The sequence below is a fragment of the Musa acuminata genome, chromosome BXJ3-6 (assembly GCF_036884655.1).
Source record: "Musa acuminata AAA Group cultivar baxijiao chromosome BXJ3-6, Cavendish_Baxijiao_AAA, whole genome shotgun sequence".
Classification (NCBI taxonomy): domain Eukaryota; kingdom Viridiplantae; phylum Streptophyta; class Magnoliopsida; order Zingiberales; family Musaceae; genus Musa; species Musa acuminata.
Window position 1 is genome coordinate 35,834,777 of NC_088354.1, and position 19,488 is coordinate 35,854,264.

The window sequence follows — 19,488 nt, forward strand, 5'->3', positions numbered from 1 at the left end:
GAAGGCCTTTGTTGTAGAGTGAGTGGACACTTCAAAGTCTGGTTTTATTTGGTTCATCAATGTTTTTTCTTTATCTAACAAAACATAATTATTTTTTCATATGATGTTGAACAGTTATAGACCGTAACAAATATGCTCTTTGTATTCGAATTTTAGATTACGTAGGGAGAGTGTTTTATGTTGTTAAAAAACTGTCACAAAACAAACACACTAGGTCTATTGATGTAAATATCTATTCATGTGTTATCAGTATGGCAGTTGTATGTTTCTAATGTGTATGGTTATTGTAAGTGCAGGCTCATGTGAGCTTCTTGAGGACCTATGTGGATGTTCTAATGTGCCATTTTTAAACCACATATGCAAAATTTAGTGTTTCTGTGGCATGTAGACAGTAGACAGATGAGTTATCTTTACTACTTCAGCATCACATTGGTACAAACGTATGCTATCAATTCTATGCATGTTTCTTGTGCATTGGCAGTCATGACTTCCATCAACATCCGATAGTCATAGAAGATACTCTATATGAAGGAAGTCCTACCCTTGGCACTAAACTGCAGCTTAGGGACCATAAAGAAATCCTTCCTTTTCCATGTAAGTTAGGTCTCAACCAGATCCTCCTCTAAATAAAAGTTTTCATGTTCTTAGGTAATTCATGCAAGATTGTAGATTTGTTTACAGAACACTTGTGTTCATGACCCTGTGAACCAAATTCTAATGCATTCTATGGAATAACAGATCCAAAGGGCAAGATAGAAGTTAGGCCCTGATCATTACCTATTCCATGTTTCTTCTCATTTGACTTGGTTGATGCAGCTGGAGGTTTGAATGCAACCCATGCTCTGCTGGTGTTATACGAGGTATGCAAAACCAATCTTTTGATTGTTCTCAGAAATGTAGGTTGATTAGAACTGAAATAATTCCTAGGCTACTGTATGGAGGTTCTGCCAGAAGCTTTTTCTAGCCTTTTGATGTTTTATATCTAATACTTAAATAGTGAAACTAAGATGCATAATTATTTTTGCACTGTTTCCATTCAGTGGCATATGTACCAGTGGAGGAGGGGGACCCAAGTCACCAGTTTTATCACACAAACTAATATAGTGTTGCCAATTTAAGTTTGGAACATGGCTTCACATGGCTTTGGCATTGCTTAGAGTTTTGGACATGCATTCTATTGTTGTGTCATCTACTCTATCCTTTGTGTCTCAGCTATGTTTTCCAGCTACAGCAAAACCTCAGGCAGAATATTTATTGTGCAAAATGGTCCCAGAAGAATATGGTGCAACTCTAGGCATGACTTCAAACTGCACAATCATGGGTTTTTTTGTCAGTACATGTTATTTCATCATATGAAGATGATTAATGCATAGCTAAAAGTTGTTTGACATGATGGCAAAGGGGACTAAACTGCTTCCAGAGGAAACAGATCCATAGTAACAATATTCAGAGAAGGAATCAGTGTGTTCATAATACAAGTGGACAGATTTCATCTTCAAAATCAGCAAGTAGACAGAATTTATCTTTGTTAGAAAACTATTCTTTGCAACTTGAACATTGATCATTTAGATCTGGAGGGAGTGATTCTAAATCTATAATCATATAATATCAAAAATCTGTATGTCATCAAAGTCATAGACCAAGTTCATTTTCCACTAAAAAAGAACATGATGTGAGACTGTATTCCTCTGAAACAGTGTGATGCAGCTAAAATGCCAGTGCTCTTGGCCCAGATCAGAGACACTGCACATGATGGAACATTAAATAGCTGGCTCCTTTGGAGGGGGCCAAGTCAGTGTATGCTTCAGCAAAGGTTCAAACTAGTAAGACATCATGATGGAACTTTAGGACACATAGGGAGGGTCCCTGTGTTCTTCAGAAAGGCTACCCTAATGCACTCCTATGCAGAACAATTCTTTTGAACATTTCTCAAAATCTCAGACCTCTAATGGTGGTGTGTCAGATATTTGAAATGCTGCAGAGATTGTCAAGATTACTTATTGTTAGTATCTGTTTTAATTAACCTCTGATGATTAACTAAATTTGTTTATATTGTGCAGGGATGTGCTCAAACCTATTCAAATGATAAAATTGCAACAAAGAATTTTATTGCATACAACACAAACAAGAGAAACTTGCAATAATATTCTTAGAATTTGAAGTTGGTCACTTTCTTTTGAGACATCCTAGTGGTTAGGATACTATTGTTGCATTGTTAATTAGGTCTAATGTTGAGTTCATATAAAAATATATTGTACATTGTTTAATATAATGAATATAAATTAATTTTAAAAATGATAAAAATATCCATTTTTCTTACAATTATGAATCATATATGAATCATAAGCTTAGCGGCGATTAATACATTTAATGAATCGAGTTCAATAAATCTTATTTTGCATAAAGATGATTGTAGATTCTTTCTTTTGCCAATTGATGAACTTTAGTGAGAAAAAAGTCATCAAGCTTTCAAAAAATAATTAACAAAAATATTAAAATGATCTACAGGTGTTTTTTGCGCTTGTAAAGTAGCTTTGGGGAACTTTGCTCCATAAAAAGATTATAATACTTAATCTAACAAAATTTTAATTCAAACTAAGAACTTAAACTTTTAAGTTATTGGCCAAACCTAATATATGTAACCTGACTCTTTCTATTCATGTGTGTGAGTTTAGGGTCTTTCTATTCATGTGTGTGAGTTTACGGTCCAAATTTCGAGTTTATATCTTTTTCGATACTAGATTCACTTATTTGCATTTATCTATAGTAGTGCGACTCATCTTTATTCACTCAAACCATAGCCTAACTAGCTTAATCCCTTTTTTTTTGTTTCATTATTATTATTATTATATATATATATATATATTTTTTTTTTTTTGACTCATTCAGATCGTTTTTTTTTGTTCATTTGACTCTCATACCACATTAGAAAATTCAAAAAAGCTAAGAGAGAGAGTTTGTGTGGGATCCAAGAGAGCAATAGGTGTTAGGTGTTAAGGACTTATCTTATTTCATCGAGAGCCATGATTAAGAGAGAGAAATAACACTGGAGAGAGAGAGAGAGAGAGAGAAAAAGATTGTTTAAAGAAAATAATAATAACGTAGAGAGAGAAATAATACTTTTTAGAGAAAAACCCTGGTATGTTAGAGAAGAAAGTCAAGAGAGAGAAGAATTCTTGAAGCAGTACTCGTGATATCAATGATATAAATAAATAAATAAATAAATAAATAATCCAAGCAAATGAGATGTTCTGAATTAATTCAAGTAGTTCTCTTCAGTCTTCATCTTTGCTTTTGTGAATCTAAAAATAATAATAATTGTGGAATCTCCTGTTCAATGTTCATAGGCTTCTATCAAGGATTAAAGAACATTTAATTTCTTTCCATGTCCAAGATTATTATGTTTTTTTTCTATTTTTTTCAAGATAATTGTGGTTGATTTTGAATCTTGCTTATAAACTAAATCTTACATGTTTAGTTCCATTTTTTTTCCTTGAAAATTTATCTTTGGAAAAAGGAATGAATATTTCTGATAGAATATGAACATAAAAAATGTTAAATTGATAAATAAAAAGTTCATGTTTAAAATAATTTGAGAGAGAGAGAGAGAGATTTTTGGGGTTTGGGGAAGAAGGAGTTTGAATTTTGGAGGTGTGCGACGAGAGTGACACTTGAGGGGCCCTTCCTGGCAGGAACCCTAAAAATACGTCCTTTCTCTGTAGTAAGGATGGATTCCCACTGTAAAGTGTAAATTAATCCGGGATCGAAGGGTCTCCGCTTGTCCGTGGACCATTCAAAGCTCGCTCCTCCACCTCACTGTGGAAATTTGGCTTGATCCGGCCCAGCTCACACCCTTTTTAGTTTGTTCGCTTATATCTTGTTTGCCGGTTGCGTCCTGTTCATTGACTCGGTAATTCCAGGTGATTCTTATCGTCCATTTTTATCGTTGTTTGGTTGTCGGTGGGTGTTTCTTTTTTTGCTTACGAGTAATGCCGCTTTCGATGCGCCATTTTGTGTAGATCACTCACCTACCTGACGCCAAATCACGGGAAGATCACCTTTTTCGGGCATGAAATCCAGGAAATGTATCGCGGTTGTGCCGAAAATTGATTTTCGTATGTTCTGATGCTCAGTGAGGTGGGCGTCACTTCGTTTTTTTTTTGGGTGGATTTTTGTAATATTTCTTGATGAGTTCATGCTTAGACTTGGGGACCTTGATCTTAGTTCTCTGTTCCGCTTTCCTTTCAATTTTTGTCTAAATTATGCCTGCTACATGCTGTCTTCGACATCCTCGTGTGGCTGACGATCAGCCTCGTTTTACTTAACATGAGCTTCATAGACTTCGAAATCACCTGTCTTGATTCTTGGGTCCACTTGGTCTCTACTCATCTATGCATGGCTTCTATAGTTTATGCCTAAAAAGAAAGACGAGTAATCATTGGTTGAGTTTGCATGCATTTTAACTTGTTCTTCAGTTATCTATTTTCTGCATGGTTTTTGATTTCATTAGGTTCTTTTCGTAGTGAGTTGTTCCCTTCATTGCCCTCAAAGTTAAGCAATTTGTAAATACTTGCCCTAGATGTAATTAATTCTATCTGTGTTACTAGTAACATCTGATTAGTTTAGTGAGCTCCTTAGATACTTCACAGCTATCCTCAATGCTACTTTCATTTTAATATCAAATTTGTAAATGCAAAACATGTGTATGGAATTATCATGAAGGAGCCGTCAATTTCATGCTCATCATGCTGCTCTTTCACCTACACCTGGTTTATACTACAAAACAATTGTCATATTTGTGAGTCTTATCTGCCAAATTTAGCCTGACTAAAATTGAATTAGGAACCCGTATTACAAAAGACATTGCATTTCTTGTCCCATCAATTAAGTCTTAGGGGGTGGTTTTTATGGTTCATATGGTGCCATACAAATCTTTCTGATTCATCTCAACTTTGCTTATGTACACCACTTTGATCATTGAACCCCCACATGTTGCTATGTTCTTCAGTATTTCCGGCTGAGATAAGTCAATTTGTGGGCAGATGAAAATTTCATTGCCAGAATTTTGAAACTTGAATCTATGAGCATCATACGTTGCTTGTTTCTTTTTGCCAGTTTCACTTATAGACGGAACTTCATCCTAAAATGGCAGCTTGTTATTGGTTAAACTCCTTATATTTACTTTCCATAAGCATCTGTGGTAGGAATATTGTCATTACATATCTCATCCTCAGAAATTTCATGCTGGACCTCATGTCAATCATATTTTCGTGCATTATGAAGACCCTATCAGCATTTTAATATGATGTTGGGTGTTGACCTTGGTGTAGAAAATGGACTTTCTTTGTTGCTATTTGCTATGCTGGGTCACTTATTTACGGAATTTGTAACTAGATGCTCTTTTTCATGTTCTGCATCTTCATCCTGACTAGATAGTTTATTTCCATGGACTCTTTCCTTTCTTCTGCCACCTTGTTTGCTTGACGCATAACTGAGAGCAACATGAGTGGATCTAACTGAACAAAGGTGATGTCTTCCATGTAGTGAATCTGCAAATGTGGGGAAGGAAACATTTGTAACGTGGCTTGGATGTCCTTGTTTTTCCGAAAGAAAAGAGGAGGGGGACTACAATTTAAAGCTTCACAAAGTAAGTACATTAGTTTGGGTTGCAAACACCAAAGAGTAGTATAGACTATAGAGCTTTTCTCCCCTGTACCTTGATCAATTTTTTGCTTGCTACAGTTTTGTTTAGCAGGCCAAATTGACTCTTGCAGATGCATGACTGGGCATTTGCCATGCTCATATTCTTTTGGTGTAAATGATTTTGTTATTAAAAACATTTAAATTTATTGTTCATGAAGCCCCTAGTCAATCTAATTTATCCTTTGAAGTCACTGTATGTCTTTTGTGAAGTTTTCTAGTTAGAATCCATTGGGATTGTTCTGGCATCATATTACCACCTGCAGATCAGTAAGATATAAATTTAACAGAATAATTAGAAGATACTCTAGGGGATGCAAAGGAATCAAATCATGTTTTGAGAGCCTAAATAGGTATTGTCTAAATAATGTGCTTTTAGAATCTTTACATAGCAATTTGAAGTTTGATAAGATGCAATATTTTGTATACTCAAACTAAATGTCAAAAATCTGTAACATTAACAATGTAAACTCTCATTTTATTGTTCATACATTAATTTGTTTCCTTTTTACTTAGACTACTGCTAATTGGTACCAGTTTGTTCTTGATTAAGCTTTTACAAGATCAGAGTTGATTGCATATCCTCAAGGTCCTCAATGATCATGTACTGACTTGATAGTGGTTTTGCATGCTTGTCAAGTATCTTTCTTGTCATGTAAGCATGAAAGCCTACAGTTGGTACTTAGGTTTTGCAAGTTGATGCTAGTCCTTTGAAGTTTGAAGTATATAGCTATAAGTTTTCTGGAGTAGAGGCTCAAAGTGCAGGTAGAAAAAATAATGCAGCAAAATTAACCATTTATTTGGGACATATATTTAATTTACCCCTTCAAATATTCACTTTCATGCATTTGAAAAAATCTTTGTTAATTGCTAGTTCTAGTATTCCTTGATTCTTATTTAAATTTTTTTGTTTTAGCTTCTGTGGTTTTAATCATGGACAACTTAAGTTTTTATGGTTTACTCATATCTATAATAACTCGTACATTTTAAAAAACGTAATATATAATCCCCTTCCGTCAAGTCTGAGTTAACAGACGTTAAAGTTATGTGGTATGCTGACTTATAATAAACTATTAATATAATAACATGTATAATTTAAGTTTAAAAAAATAACCATTTTAGCCCTTATGGTTTTGATCATAAACCACTTAAGCCCTTATTGGTTTTGCTCGTGTCTAAAATAACCTCTACATTTTTAAAAATATAGCATATAAGTTCTTCCTATCAAATTTGAGTTAACATATGTTAGAGTCTGCTTACGTGGCATACTGACTCATAATAAACTATTAATATAATAACACGTGTAATTTAAATTTAAAATATTGAGACCACCATCAGTGGTATGAGGAGGTATCATCGTAGAAGCGACCACCAGTAGTAGCATCAAGTTGCTACTGCCTAGCAGGGTGTCGTACGCACGTAGCCTCTCCTGCGCTAACGATAAGCTCAGGAGCTTCCGCTCCTGCCTCAAGTGGATGTGCGACGACTAGTCCGACGCTAGGCATGCAATGGTCTCCTAGTTCCTCTTCCTCTTCCTGGGCGTCTTCATCCCCATCGCCTCTCACTTCATCCTCTCCTGCGCCTGCACCCGTCGTGCCTACGACGTGTAGTCCAGCTCTCCCTCACCTCCGCCTCCGACCTCTCCTACCTCTGCCTCTCCGCCTTCGTCCACTGCTACGACCTCTTCCACTTCCTCTTCCTCGACAAGATAGACCTTTTTTTTAAACTTAAATTACACATGTCATTATATTAATGTTTTATTATGAGTCAACATGCCATGTAAGCAGACTTTAACATCTGTCAACTCGGGTTTGACGGGAGGGATTTATATGTTATGTTTTTAAAAATATAGGGATTATTTTAGACAAACAAAATCATAAGGGCTTACGTGTTTTATGACAAAAAACACAGGAGCTAAAATGGACTCCTTTTTAAAACTTAAATTACATGTGTTATTATATTAATAGTTTATTATGAGTCATCATATCACATAAGCAGATTCTAACGTCTGTTAACTCAGACTTGATAGGAGGGGCTTATATGCTATGTTTTTTAAAATGTAGGAGTTATTTTAGACATGAGTAAACCATAAGGGCTTAAGTGGTCTATGACCAAAACCACAGGAGCCAATTTTCTTTAGAGAGGTCTTCGACAATAATTCACAAGTTTCATGAGTTCGTACTCTTTTTAGAGTTTTAATTGCTTTTTATCAATCATCTTGTTTTGAATGAAAATTATTAATTGTATCTGTCCCTTTCAATTGTTTGTTGTACAACCTTGTGTCTCTAGTACAATATTTTGTTGCAGCTTAGCTTTTTTTAACTTATAGTTTGACAGTGATGTTTCCTGTAGTTTAGGTATGTGCTAGTATGCAATGTATGTCAAATTTTCCTGGATTCTGGCCTTGTCGATCTGTGTACTTCAGTTGAGGTTTTAATTACAAGAGAATGTTGAAGACTTCTGTTGCTCCAAATGAACTTCACTTGAAGAGGGAGCTTGTTGCTCTCCGAAAGGCACCATTCTTACGTGATCCAGAAACTTGTTCATCCTGGAGGTCCTCTTTGAGTTCTAAATCATTTTTTGCAAACTCTAAGCCAAAAAATGGACATGGAATGATAGAAAAATTTACAGGAGAAATTAATCATGGCTCATTACTTAATTTACTATCCAGAGGTAAAAATGGAAGGCAAAAGTTACATCTCTGTAGTATGAGTTCTTCTAAGCCCATTGAAAGAGCACAGAAACTAGATGAGGAAGACAGAGAAGAATCAGCTAAGGAAAGTCCAGAAAACTTCAGCGTAAGCAATTCTCTTCTTGCAGAAGAAAGTCCAGAAAACTTCAGTTTAAGCAGTTCTCTCATTGTGGATTCTAAGAGTGATACTTGCCTTGAAGTTCCTGTAAACATGTATAATGTTGCAGCTATCGATTCAAGAATTCCTGTTAGAAGAACTATCAGAAAATTTAGAAGAAAATCAATTTCGAAAGGGGGATTGATTAAGCATTCAGCTGCCTTAAAGCTGCTGGATACAACATCAAGCTCTTTAGGAATTCTTGACTCAATTGAGGGATCTGATGACAGTGGGGACTATAATTCTGAGAATTTGCAGCATTTGGCACAGGATCTAAGCCAAAAAATTGGATTTATTTCTCGCTCTGCATCACCAATTTTACATGGATGTGGACATGGATGTCAGTTGTCTTCTTCAAGAATTCCTAGAACTAGTAAAAGAGTGGGATCATCTCAATCTTGTACTCCTGCTTCAAGTTGCTCTTACTACAAATATGGTGGTCAGGACCCCAGCACTATTGGTTCTTGGGATGGAACTGCTACTTCGTTTGATGGGGACGGCCTGGATCAACTAGAGTTACCAAAGGCTCAAAAATGTGGTATTCCTAGCTATTGGTCAAAGATAACTAGAGCTAGGGGTGGTGGAGGTTTTATTTCTCCTTCACTATCAGATACGCTAAAAAGAAAAGGCAGTAGCATTCTCTGTGGGAGTCAGACTTTGTCTAATAAGAAGAATTTATCAGGTTGTCACAAGCAAAATTACCTGTCAAAATCTTCTCAAGGTTTACCTTTGCTGACCAATAGCTGTGACGAAGGCCATTCATCATTAGATACTTCAAGTGATGAACTGTCAAGTAAATTTGGGGAGCTTGATTTGGAAGCGATGAGCCGTTTGAATGGGAGGAGATGGTCTAGCTGCAAAAGTCAAGAGGGACTGGAAATGGACCTACCTGGAAGAACTTCCTTGGAGATAGCAGATCAAAGAACCTTGAGCCAAAAGTACCAGCCACGGTCTTTTCATGAAATCGTTGGACAGAATATTGTTGTTCAATCTCTTGGTAATGCCATTTCAAGAGGAAAAATAGCTCCTGCTTACCTATTTCATGGTCCTCGTGGGACAGGAAAAACTTCATCTGCAAGAATATTTGCTGCAGCTTTAAATTGTCTTAGTGAAGAGAACAAGCCATGTTGGTTTTGTAGAGAATGCACTGCTTTTTCTAGTAGACATGGAACAAACTTTATAGAAGCCAATGCAACAAATAAGATGTGCATAGATCAAGTTAGATATTTGCTGAAAAGTCTATCAATGGCTAAAACAATTTCACAGTATAAAGTCTTTGTCATTGATGAATGCCACATGTTATCTTCACAAAATTGGTCCGCATTCATGAAATTTCTTGAAGAACCATTGCCTCGTGTTGTATTCATATTTATAACTACTGGAACAGGTAGCTTGCCGCGTGCCATTGTATCACGATGTCAAAAATACATCTTTTTGAAGGTCAAGGATGTTGATATAGTCTGCCGGTTGAGGACTCTCTCTGTAAAAGAAAATCTTGATATTGAACTGGATGCTCTAGATTTAATTGCTCTGAATTCGGATGGTTCACTTAGGGATGCAGAAATAATGTTGGATCAATTAAGTTTGCTGGGCAAAAGAATAACTACTTCGCTTGTAAATGACTTAGTGAGTTTGCTTCCACATTGTCTCTGTATCTACAGTCTTTTATGTTCAATTTCATTAAAATTAAGCATTTAAACATTGATATCTGTTTGACTTAGGGGCTTCATATATTGTTCTTGACTTTATATTTAATTAATAACTGTCTACATATATTGGAATTTGGAAATCATTTTTGACATCAAAATATGCATCTGTTATTTTGGACTTGAAAATGGAAATCTTTAGACATTGATGATAAGTCTTTTTAAGGCTCTTTGATTTTCTAAGTTGAGAGATTTTTTTTTGCCTTCTAAAGTACTAGTTTAATCAGCAAATGTTTGAACTTCTTATTTCTTGCATATCTTTTGTCTTATTTACAACTTTTCTTTTCATTTCTCACTTGATGTCATCTTTCTCAATGGATGCTTTGAGTTGTCAAATAGTGTTCAGCAAATCACTTCTGTTAAAATTTAAATTGTTCTAAACCTATTGATAGAACTTTTTCTTTGTGTATAATTTTCTTATGTTTGAATTAAAGCAATGTCAGCATTCTTATGCTTTTTCTTCTATTAGATTTAATAGGTTATGTTTCTTTTCTCCAATAAGCAAGTTATCTTATTATGAGAACTTACAGGTAGGAGTTGTGCCAGATGAGAAATTACTTGATCTTCTGGAGATAGCCATGTCATCAGATACTGCTGAAACGGTTAAAAGGTCTAGAGAGCTGATAAATTCTGGTGTTGATCCAATAGCCTTGATGTCCCAATTAGCTGGTCTTATAATGGACATAATTGCTGGAACTTACCGATTGGCAGACCTACATTCTGGTGGTATAACTCTTGGCGGGCGAAATTGTGAGTGCAACTGACAGATCATGTTCTTTTGTTCTTGCCATTCACTGGATGATGTTCAATCATATCTCTTGTTTCTCTACTTTTTATTGTACTAAATGCAATGCTTCAGGAGGGCTAACCGAATTGAGAAAAATAACTATTTGCTATTACCATGTGATTCTTATTAGAAATGCTATATTTGTCAGATATCATGCCTTGATTTGCTTAGAATCTCGGAGGGGTAAGTGAACTAGAACACTGGAAGCATAAAAATTAGAAAGGATAGAAATTTTTACTTGAACAAGATATTCAATAAAACAGGAAAAACTGTGTGGCTGATTTAGTTCTGCTTCCGTTTCAACATCTTTTGCCAACGTATCAATTGTTCATGTGTTGGTGATTGAGATCCAACCTAGTCCTTCCTGCCTTCTGGTGATTGAGGCACTAGTATATAACTTCTCTTCTCTGAGTAGATGTGTTCCTTACTGCCAACTCGATTGACAAACATTTGGCAGCTGGCAATGATCTTGATAATATAGAAAATGATGCTTGCTTATAGGTTCTTCCAGTCCCTTGATTATTATAGAGAATGCTTGCTTGAAGGTTCTTCCAGTATGTTCAGTTGCCATGATTTTACTTGTATTCATAACTGATGACTTTGTTGTATGCAATGATTTAAAAAGCACTAGGCGTCAAAAGACACTAAGATCAAAAAATGCCCGAAGCGTTAGGCGCTTGCTCGAGCAAAGCGAGATGCTAAAATATAAAAATATATATAATATAATTAATAAATATAATTATTTAAATAAAAATATGATATTAAATTAAGAAAATATTGTAAAATTACAATATCACATTAACAAAAAGTCTCAAAATTCAAAATGATAACAATAATTTCAAATAAATAAAAATTAATAGTATTAAAATAAAAAATATATATTATTAATCTAATAAATAAAAATACTGTTACTAGTATACAGTTAGTAGTATACTGTTAATATACTGTTAACAGTATACTATCGAAGTGAGAAGAGTATGAGTAAGAAGAAGATCGAGGCTACTGATTAAGAGCAGCGACAGCGGTAGCAGCGAGCAGCGAGCGATGACAGTGGCAGCGGCAACGATAGCAGCGAGCAGCGGCAGTGGCAGCGGTAGTAATGAGGAACGGAAGCGGGAGCTGCGACAGTGGCAGCGGTATCAGCGAGCAGCGGCAGCGGAAGTGGGAGCAGCGAGCAGGGTTAGGGTTGGGAAGTCGCGTGAGGAAGACTAATATCGCCCGAGCACCTATTGAAATCACTGGTTGCATGTTAAATATTTTTGCCAATGTTTGGCACATGCTTGAGTCAAAAGCAGCATATTGGTTCAGGAGGGTTTCTACAGTATAAGATACCAGGCCCATTAAAAGCATGGTCAGTTATATTATGTTAAAGTTTATTGATGTAAAACTGGCCAATATTTTAGCTTCTCTCAATCAGTTAAGTATAGCTTGAGGAAATTAATGAGGAAATTAACTGTTATACATGAAGGTTATATATGACTTGCCATTGCAAGTCAGAGCCTGCTTAAGGGTTCTATGATGCAGTTCTCAACTGCCATATTATATCACAAAGTTTACTTACGTATTTTATGTTTGAAGGGGGAACCACTAAAATGTTATGAGATGGGCTAATACATGAGTAGGGAAGAATAAATACCTCAGTCGGGTGTAAGAAATTCATAAAAAGATCAGCTTTTGGCAGAGTAAAAAGGTGTGGAGCAGGATTCTACAAGACATTGTATCGATTTGGTTCTAGTATTGGTGAGCTGACTGGGTTTTTGTGTTTTTATACATAGTTTAGTGGGAAAAGTTGAAGATCATTATCATGAAAACGCCAAGCCAAAGAAAATTTTCCTGTTCATCACTTACGAGAATGTACCATGCAAGTGTAAGATTATTATTTAGGTAATATAGTAGGCTTAGTGTCCTAAGGAATCAATTTTATTTTTCAGATAATTTAATATACAGCTATTGATAGATAAAAATGTGCCCATGTTTACATGTTATAGGCAACAACTTACAGTAAAGTTTTGTCCAATTGTAGAGTTCTAATTTATAATTTGGTCTAGAAAAATAGTTACAAATATTTATTTCTTCTGAGCTTCATGCAGGAGTTTAGATGTCTTATGTCTATAGCCAGGTATGTTAGGACATAATTGATTGTATTCTCATTTTCTGTAATGTTTAGTAGTTCATTAATTGTGACAACTTATTTTATGGATGACTCACTGTTAATGTTACGTTTGTGGTTTGATGATAATTTCATATGTTTATAAACTTTAAATTTGGTAAAACAAAAATCAGTATGGTTTTTCAGACCAGAAAGAATTGCTGACTGAACTAAATTGCTCCATTGATGTTGGATTGAATCTGTTCCTATTCTAGACTCGGAAAAACTTATTTCTTTGTAGCTAATTCTTGAGAGATTTGGTTCAAATTCCCCATGTCAAATTGGCTTTAATGTCCATGCCATTCAAAGCTCTTAACTCCACCTCCTGTAACATATACACAGTACACCTGTACCAACAATATATTACATACATTTCTCAGATTTTCATAAATATCACTAACTTTTTTTATTATACTGATGCTATCATGGTCTACACATTTAATATGGCTATACATCTTTAAGCAACAGTAAAGGTTCCTATCAAAAGTTTAAAGGTGGGAGGTGATACTCAAAGAAACCCTGTTACAAGGGCATGAAGAAAGCTTTGTGACAATAGGGGATTATATCACAGTCCGGTCAAATGAAGGGCCAACTTCTGATTTTTGTTACACATTATTCAATATCTGTTTACTGTTTTCCTGCTGATACAGGTCATAGAGTTCTCCTATTTCCTCTAAAGCATGTTAATTAGTTGCTTTCTTACTGTAAATTTTGTTGATGAGAAAGATTATCGGTCTTCTTCATTCTGTTCGTGATAATGGCCACTCATTAATATGGCACCGCTATGTTAACACAGAATCACAAAGATCATACCCAATCCACGAGGCTCCCACCAATGAGAGGTCTAAGGAGGGTCAATATATGCAGCCTTTCTCTAACTACACAAACTTTTTCCATGACTTGAAACATGTTCTCCCAAGTCACAAAGGAATACAAAATCACAATTTATTCATTTACATCTAACCAATCCATGTAATGTAATTTCTATTACAGAGGTTTATTCCATTTGAATTTCTTTTTTATTATTTATTTGTCACTCTGCATGAAGTTGGCCGTTCTTCTTTGAGTTCTGACTTTGTTTCATTTACCTCCAAACTGTTCCTAGTAACCGAAGCTGAGTTAGAAAGACTACAACTGGCATTAAAGATTCTTTCTGATGCTGAAAAGCAGCTAAGACATTCAAGTGAACGATCAACATGGTTTACTGCTGCTCTGCTACAGCTTGGTTCTGGTAATAATACAGAACCTAATAGATCAAGCAGCAGCAGCAGGCAGAGTGCTAGAAGAAAAAGTAATGGTGTGTCTGATATGGATAGTCTCTCCATGATGCACAAGAACAGGCAAGTTACTCAGTTTCAAGAATATAATTTTTGTTTCATATCCTACACTAACAACATATACTCTAATCCTTACATCGACTCGGCATATATGGCTAATTGTAAAGTGTTGCCTGCAAACAGGAGATCCCTTGACAGAATATTAGATAATTTTTCTCATACAAGTGATGCTACTGGTAAGGGAGAACTCAGGTCTATGACACCAGAAATGCTGAATGAGATATGGAATCTTTGCATCCATAGATGCCACTCAAACACACTGAGGCAGTTGCTTTCTGCCAACGGAAGACTTCTATCAATTTCTGAAAATGGAGGTAGGCAATGATTTTATCTGATGACTATTTTACCTCTTTTGTTTCATTATCTGTTCTTGACTTTCATATCAAACCTTGGTACTTGGTAACAGTCTATCATATATTAATTGTAGCCTGCTTGTTACGTATCTGTGTGTAAGGCATCTCTTTCTGCTTCAATTGTTATTTCTGGAATATACGATCAAATTTCAAATTAAAATGTTTTATGAAATATTCAGGCATTTTGTTATTTTTAAGATTGATGGTCATTTATTTAAAGGGATTACTTTTAGCAAACAGGTCAACTTGATTTAGGTGGCAATGTTCCCGACTATCCACAATGCACTTGAAAGTTCTGCATGCATCACATATGCCCTTCTTGGGAGATTTGGTAAACTAGGCAAAGGTCTATTGCATAACATTCATAATAAACTGATAGGAAACTACCTCTAGCAAAAAGGTATAGTCCAAATAGGAAGTTAATGAGTTTGTCAACATTTCATTATGAATTGTCAATATGTAACTTTATTAGTGAAATAGAGCTACATAAATATAAAAAGGATAATATTTCCCTGATCAGCTTTGGACAAGAGAGCGAGCCTTGATACAATGGTAAAATTGTTCCTTGAGGACCTAGGAGACCAATGTTCAAGTCCCGGAAACAACTTCTAAATAAGACTGTTTATGTGATCTCGAGAACCCAATTTATATCAAGGAACCTCATATATTGGGTTCTTGCTTTATTAGATCTCGAGAAATGTAGCTGCTTTGATATAAATTTATTGCCTCATAATAAAATTTTCAAGATGCATCATTCTGTCCTCTATATCTTCATAGACAGATTGTTTATGTGATTATGCATTATTATATTGTGAGATATGTGCCAGAAAATGTCAGTCTGGATGTAAGTGGCACATTCATCATCCAACTTTGGATATCGACAACTGATGAGCACATGTTGTATTGTATGTTTATTTTGAACAGTGTTGTATCCTTTGAGATATGTAAAGACTTGTTATACCAAGCTTAATTGTTGCATGCAGTTCACTCTAGGGAATTATGTGCTCCTAAATCTTCAGCAGAAAGTATCTTAGGGAGTCAAATTTCCATCTGTACTCTACCATCTCTGGGAATGTATACTCCTAAAATCTTTCAGAGAATGTAGCATTTGCTGGTCCGACTCTGTATTGGCACATGGTATACCAATTATGCCTAGGTAATACTGAAGTTGAAGAAACCAGTTGGACTGGTATATACCGATCAGTATTTACCAGTTAAACCTGGTTCTGGCATGTAAATCACCAGGTCCAGTTTGAAATCAAAGTTTTTTAATTTTTGGAATTTGAACAGCTGAAAACAACTGCTAATCTCTCTCTCTCTCTCTCTCTCTCTCTCTCTCTCTCTCTCCTTGCCCCAATTGTGATGATCCCTTCTCTGTTCTCTCAACAGCTTTCTCTTCAGGCAAGCTGCTGGTACACCTCATATACAGGGACCCCCATAGGTCCAGTTAGTGACCGGTATGGGTCTCGGACGGAATTTGAAACTACATGTTAGCCATTCTTTTTGACCAATTTTCTCAGCGGTAAACCATGGTGTGCTGTATCATTCAAAGGTCCTCCTTTGGTAACTATTAAGAGGATGGTGCATACCAGCATAGTTGTTGCTTTGTCACATGATGACATTTTCTCTACTCCAGCCTTGTATATTTCACATTTATTTTCCTCAACCTTTATGAATCAGGTGTGCGGCACCAATTTGAGTTGACACTGGGTTCCTACAAACTCTATTGATCATTTTGGTAGTGGTGTCTTAGATGTATGTTTTCCCTAGTATTATATTCACTTCATTATCTTTATTTAAGTTAAATTATGCACTCTATTTCATTTATATGAAGATTTTGATTTGCAACTAGAAATTTAAAATTTGATGAGCAAACGTGAAATCAAGTATCCACGTTCTGTGACATACCACACCCCCTTATCCATGTTCAATAACACAGCCTCTAAAGTTTATTTAGTTTTAAACTCCATTACATGTATCTCCATATGAGGTTCAAAATATGAACTACCTATGATTATAGTGCCCTCAATTGAAGAATCCTGACTTCGTCCCTGCATATTGCAATGAAAACTAATAAAAAAAATGGTTCTACCTTACGTCCTCATTTTTATTTCACAAAATCTTTCCAAGCTAGCTTTTTTTCTTGGAAACTAGATTGCTGAATTAATGTTCCTTGTCATAATGAAATCTCTTTGGTTATGAGAAGGACCTTTACTACCTTTTGGCAGGCATATTGATTGCTTTCATTGGATTTGAGGATAGTGTTACAAAATCCAGAGCTGAGAGATTTCTGAGCAGCATCACAAACTCAATGGAGATAGTCTTGGGATACAATGTAGAAGTTAGAATGGCACTTCTACCCAAAGTTCATTCTGATGTATTACAATCAGAGCCATCTCTAGCAAGCAACCAAATGGAAAAAGATAAGCAAAGAGAGGCAAGATCTGATAACCTTATTAGCCATCCCAATATAGGAAAGATCAAAGGAAGCAAAATTCTGGATTCCTGTGAAGGAAATCCAGAAAGTGCCCATGAGAAAACTGACATATCTGCACTTGGAGAAATGGACTATGTACAGACAAGTGTACCAGTATTAGATGGTTCATGTAACAGTAATGATAAAGGTCAGGGGATTTTAGCCCAAAGGCCTCTAAAAGCAGCTACTGATGAGCAGAGGTTGGAGACTGCATGGCTTCAAACTGCAGAGCCTGGATATGTAAGTCAGCCAAAGCCTGATAAGAACCAAATTCTTCCACAGAATGGAGTAAACCATCTGAGTAGTAAACAATCTTTGACAACAACGCCGAAATCATTAAAGAATTGGGATGATGAATTGGTTCAAGGGATCAAAGCTTTAAGAACCAGTGCCACTGAGGGCCATCACAAGGAACAGTATGAAAGAGCCGATCACTATGCCATTTCTCCAAGTTTATTGCACTGTTACAAGACAGGCAACTCTGAGAAGCAGAAGATGTAAGTTTTTTGCTTTCAGTAAATATATTTAAGAAAGTGTAGATATCCAGTTCTGCATATTATTACCTGAGATGTTAGGACAGAAAATTTGGTGAATTATTTACACAAGAGTTTTAGATGAAACTGTTTTCCACATATCTGACAATAGTTTTGGAGGCTTTTTTCTATTTTTAAGTTCCTTATGCAGTTGATGAATTTGTGACTTTTGCAGAGTTCACTCTTTTAATCTCTATAGAGGGTGGGCATCATGTGCATATCAGAGCCATCCATCTGTTGATCTTTCATTTATCTGTTGTTTTTGTTACTGTGTTATCTTAGTACAAGAAAGGGATACTTGATTCTTAATTAAAGTATGACTAATGGGTAAAATTTGTATGTGAATTACTTATCATGGCATCCTAATATGGATAGAAAAGAACAAGTTGTTGTAAAACCTTTGCAGTTGTAGGTGATTGGTTGATCTTGATGAATTTTCTTTTCCTCTCTTGATCTGAACCGTGGTCTAAAATAACATTTCTGGGCTAATTTAGAGCTTGTTTCTTAATGAGTAAGAAGATATTTTGTTATGGAAAATGTTAAGCATTATCATTTCTTTTGGTGTCATGTAATAACATTAATATACAGAAATGACAAAGTGATTCAGTCTAGCTTGATGTAGTCCATTTCTTTCACATCAATCTAAATTGCTATACTGCATTCCAGGGGATATGAATCAGGACCTGGTTGCAATGGGATTCTCTGTTGGAAAAACCCCAAAAGCCGTGGAAGAAAGGTTGCAATTGGATCTTGTTTTCTTTTTCTCATCTATGAGCTTTTTAGAGTTTTAAAAACTTAGCCTTACAATTCTGTGACAATCAGGTAAAGCAGGGAATCCATCTAAGGTCACCAAGGGTTAGTCGGGCTCATCGACTCTCATTGTTTGGGCAGTGTGTGAAGCTGAAGTCAGCAGAAGACAGGTTGAGCAAATGAATGGGAGAAATTTGCAGATTTTACGCCTCAGTGAGTACATTCTCATACCATTTGTGTCCAATTGCCTTTCTATTATTCAAATATAACAAGAACTGTGATGTCCCAACTATCTGGGGTCAGCTACTTGGATCTTATCTTGCCAGCAAGCTCAACAGCAAGCCTTTTCATTCTCTGAGTACAAAGGTAACTTAGATGAGCCATTTTGTCCTAATCAGTACTAAGTTGAAGCATTTGTTATGAGAAATATTATCGGCTTGCAATGAATCGGGCAACTGCTTCAATGATTCACCTCAGTGCTCCTGGTTAATCTGCTTTTTTCTTGAAGAACAATTTATTTTCTGAGCTGATAGAAGATTTCATAGTCCTAAACCAATGAATTTCTGTTATACTCTTTTTTCCTTTGGTATCTTGTCAGACATCAAAATTACCACATAATCACTGAGATGAGAATCAAGTATCTTTATCATGCTAGCAGGAACAAATAAGAGCTTGTCTAATAGTGTCAAGCATTGTTATTCCCATTGGTTCATATTGTAAAAGATGAAACGTTTCATAGAAAGATGGCACAGCATGATGTGTGCCGAAGGTGCCACCATCTGGTTAGACCGATTTTTGTGTTGGCGAGTATGAGAATTCATACTTTGTCAGAAAATTATTGGCACACA

The 19,488-nt window shown here is 35.7% G+C and overlaps 1 protein-coding gene across 3 annotated transcripts; it reads left to right on the top strand.

Moving 5' to 3' along the window:
* Nucleotides 1–3,747: 3,747 nt before the first annotated feature.
* LOC135639981 (protein STICHEL-like) lies at nt 3,748–19,116 on the top strand. 3 transcript variants are annotated; one of them, XM_065154043.1, is made up of 10 exons: nt 3,748–3,920; nt 4,020–4,137; nt 5,545–5,647; nt 8,053–10,175; nt 10,786–11,005; nt 14,297–14,531; nt 14,652–14,842; nt 17,110–17,854; nt 18,557–18,626; nt 18,713–19,116. In XM_065154043.1, the coding sequence occupies exons 4-10, from the start codon at nt 8,148–8,150 to the stop codon at nt 18,821–18,823; spliced, it is 3,600 nt and encodes a 1,199-aa protein (XP_065010115.1). In that variant the 5' UTR covers nt 3,748–3,920; nt 4,020–4,137; nt 5,545–5,647; nt 8,053–8,147; the 3' UTR covers nt 18,824–19,116. The 3 variants fall into 3 exon arrangements, with proteins under 3 accessions (XP_065010115.1, XP_065010113.1, XP_065010114.1); XM_065154041.1 differs by having other exon boundaries at nt 14,297–14,842; XM_065154042.1 differs by having other exon boundaries at nt 8,058–10,175; nt 14,297–14,842.
* Nucleotides 19,117–19,488: the final 372 nt, after the last annotated feature.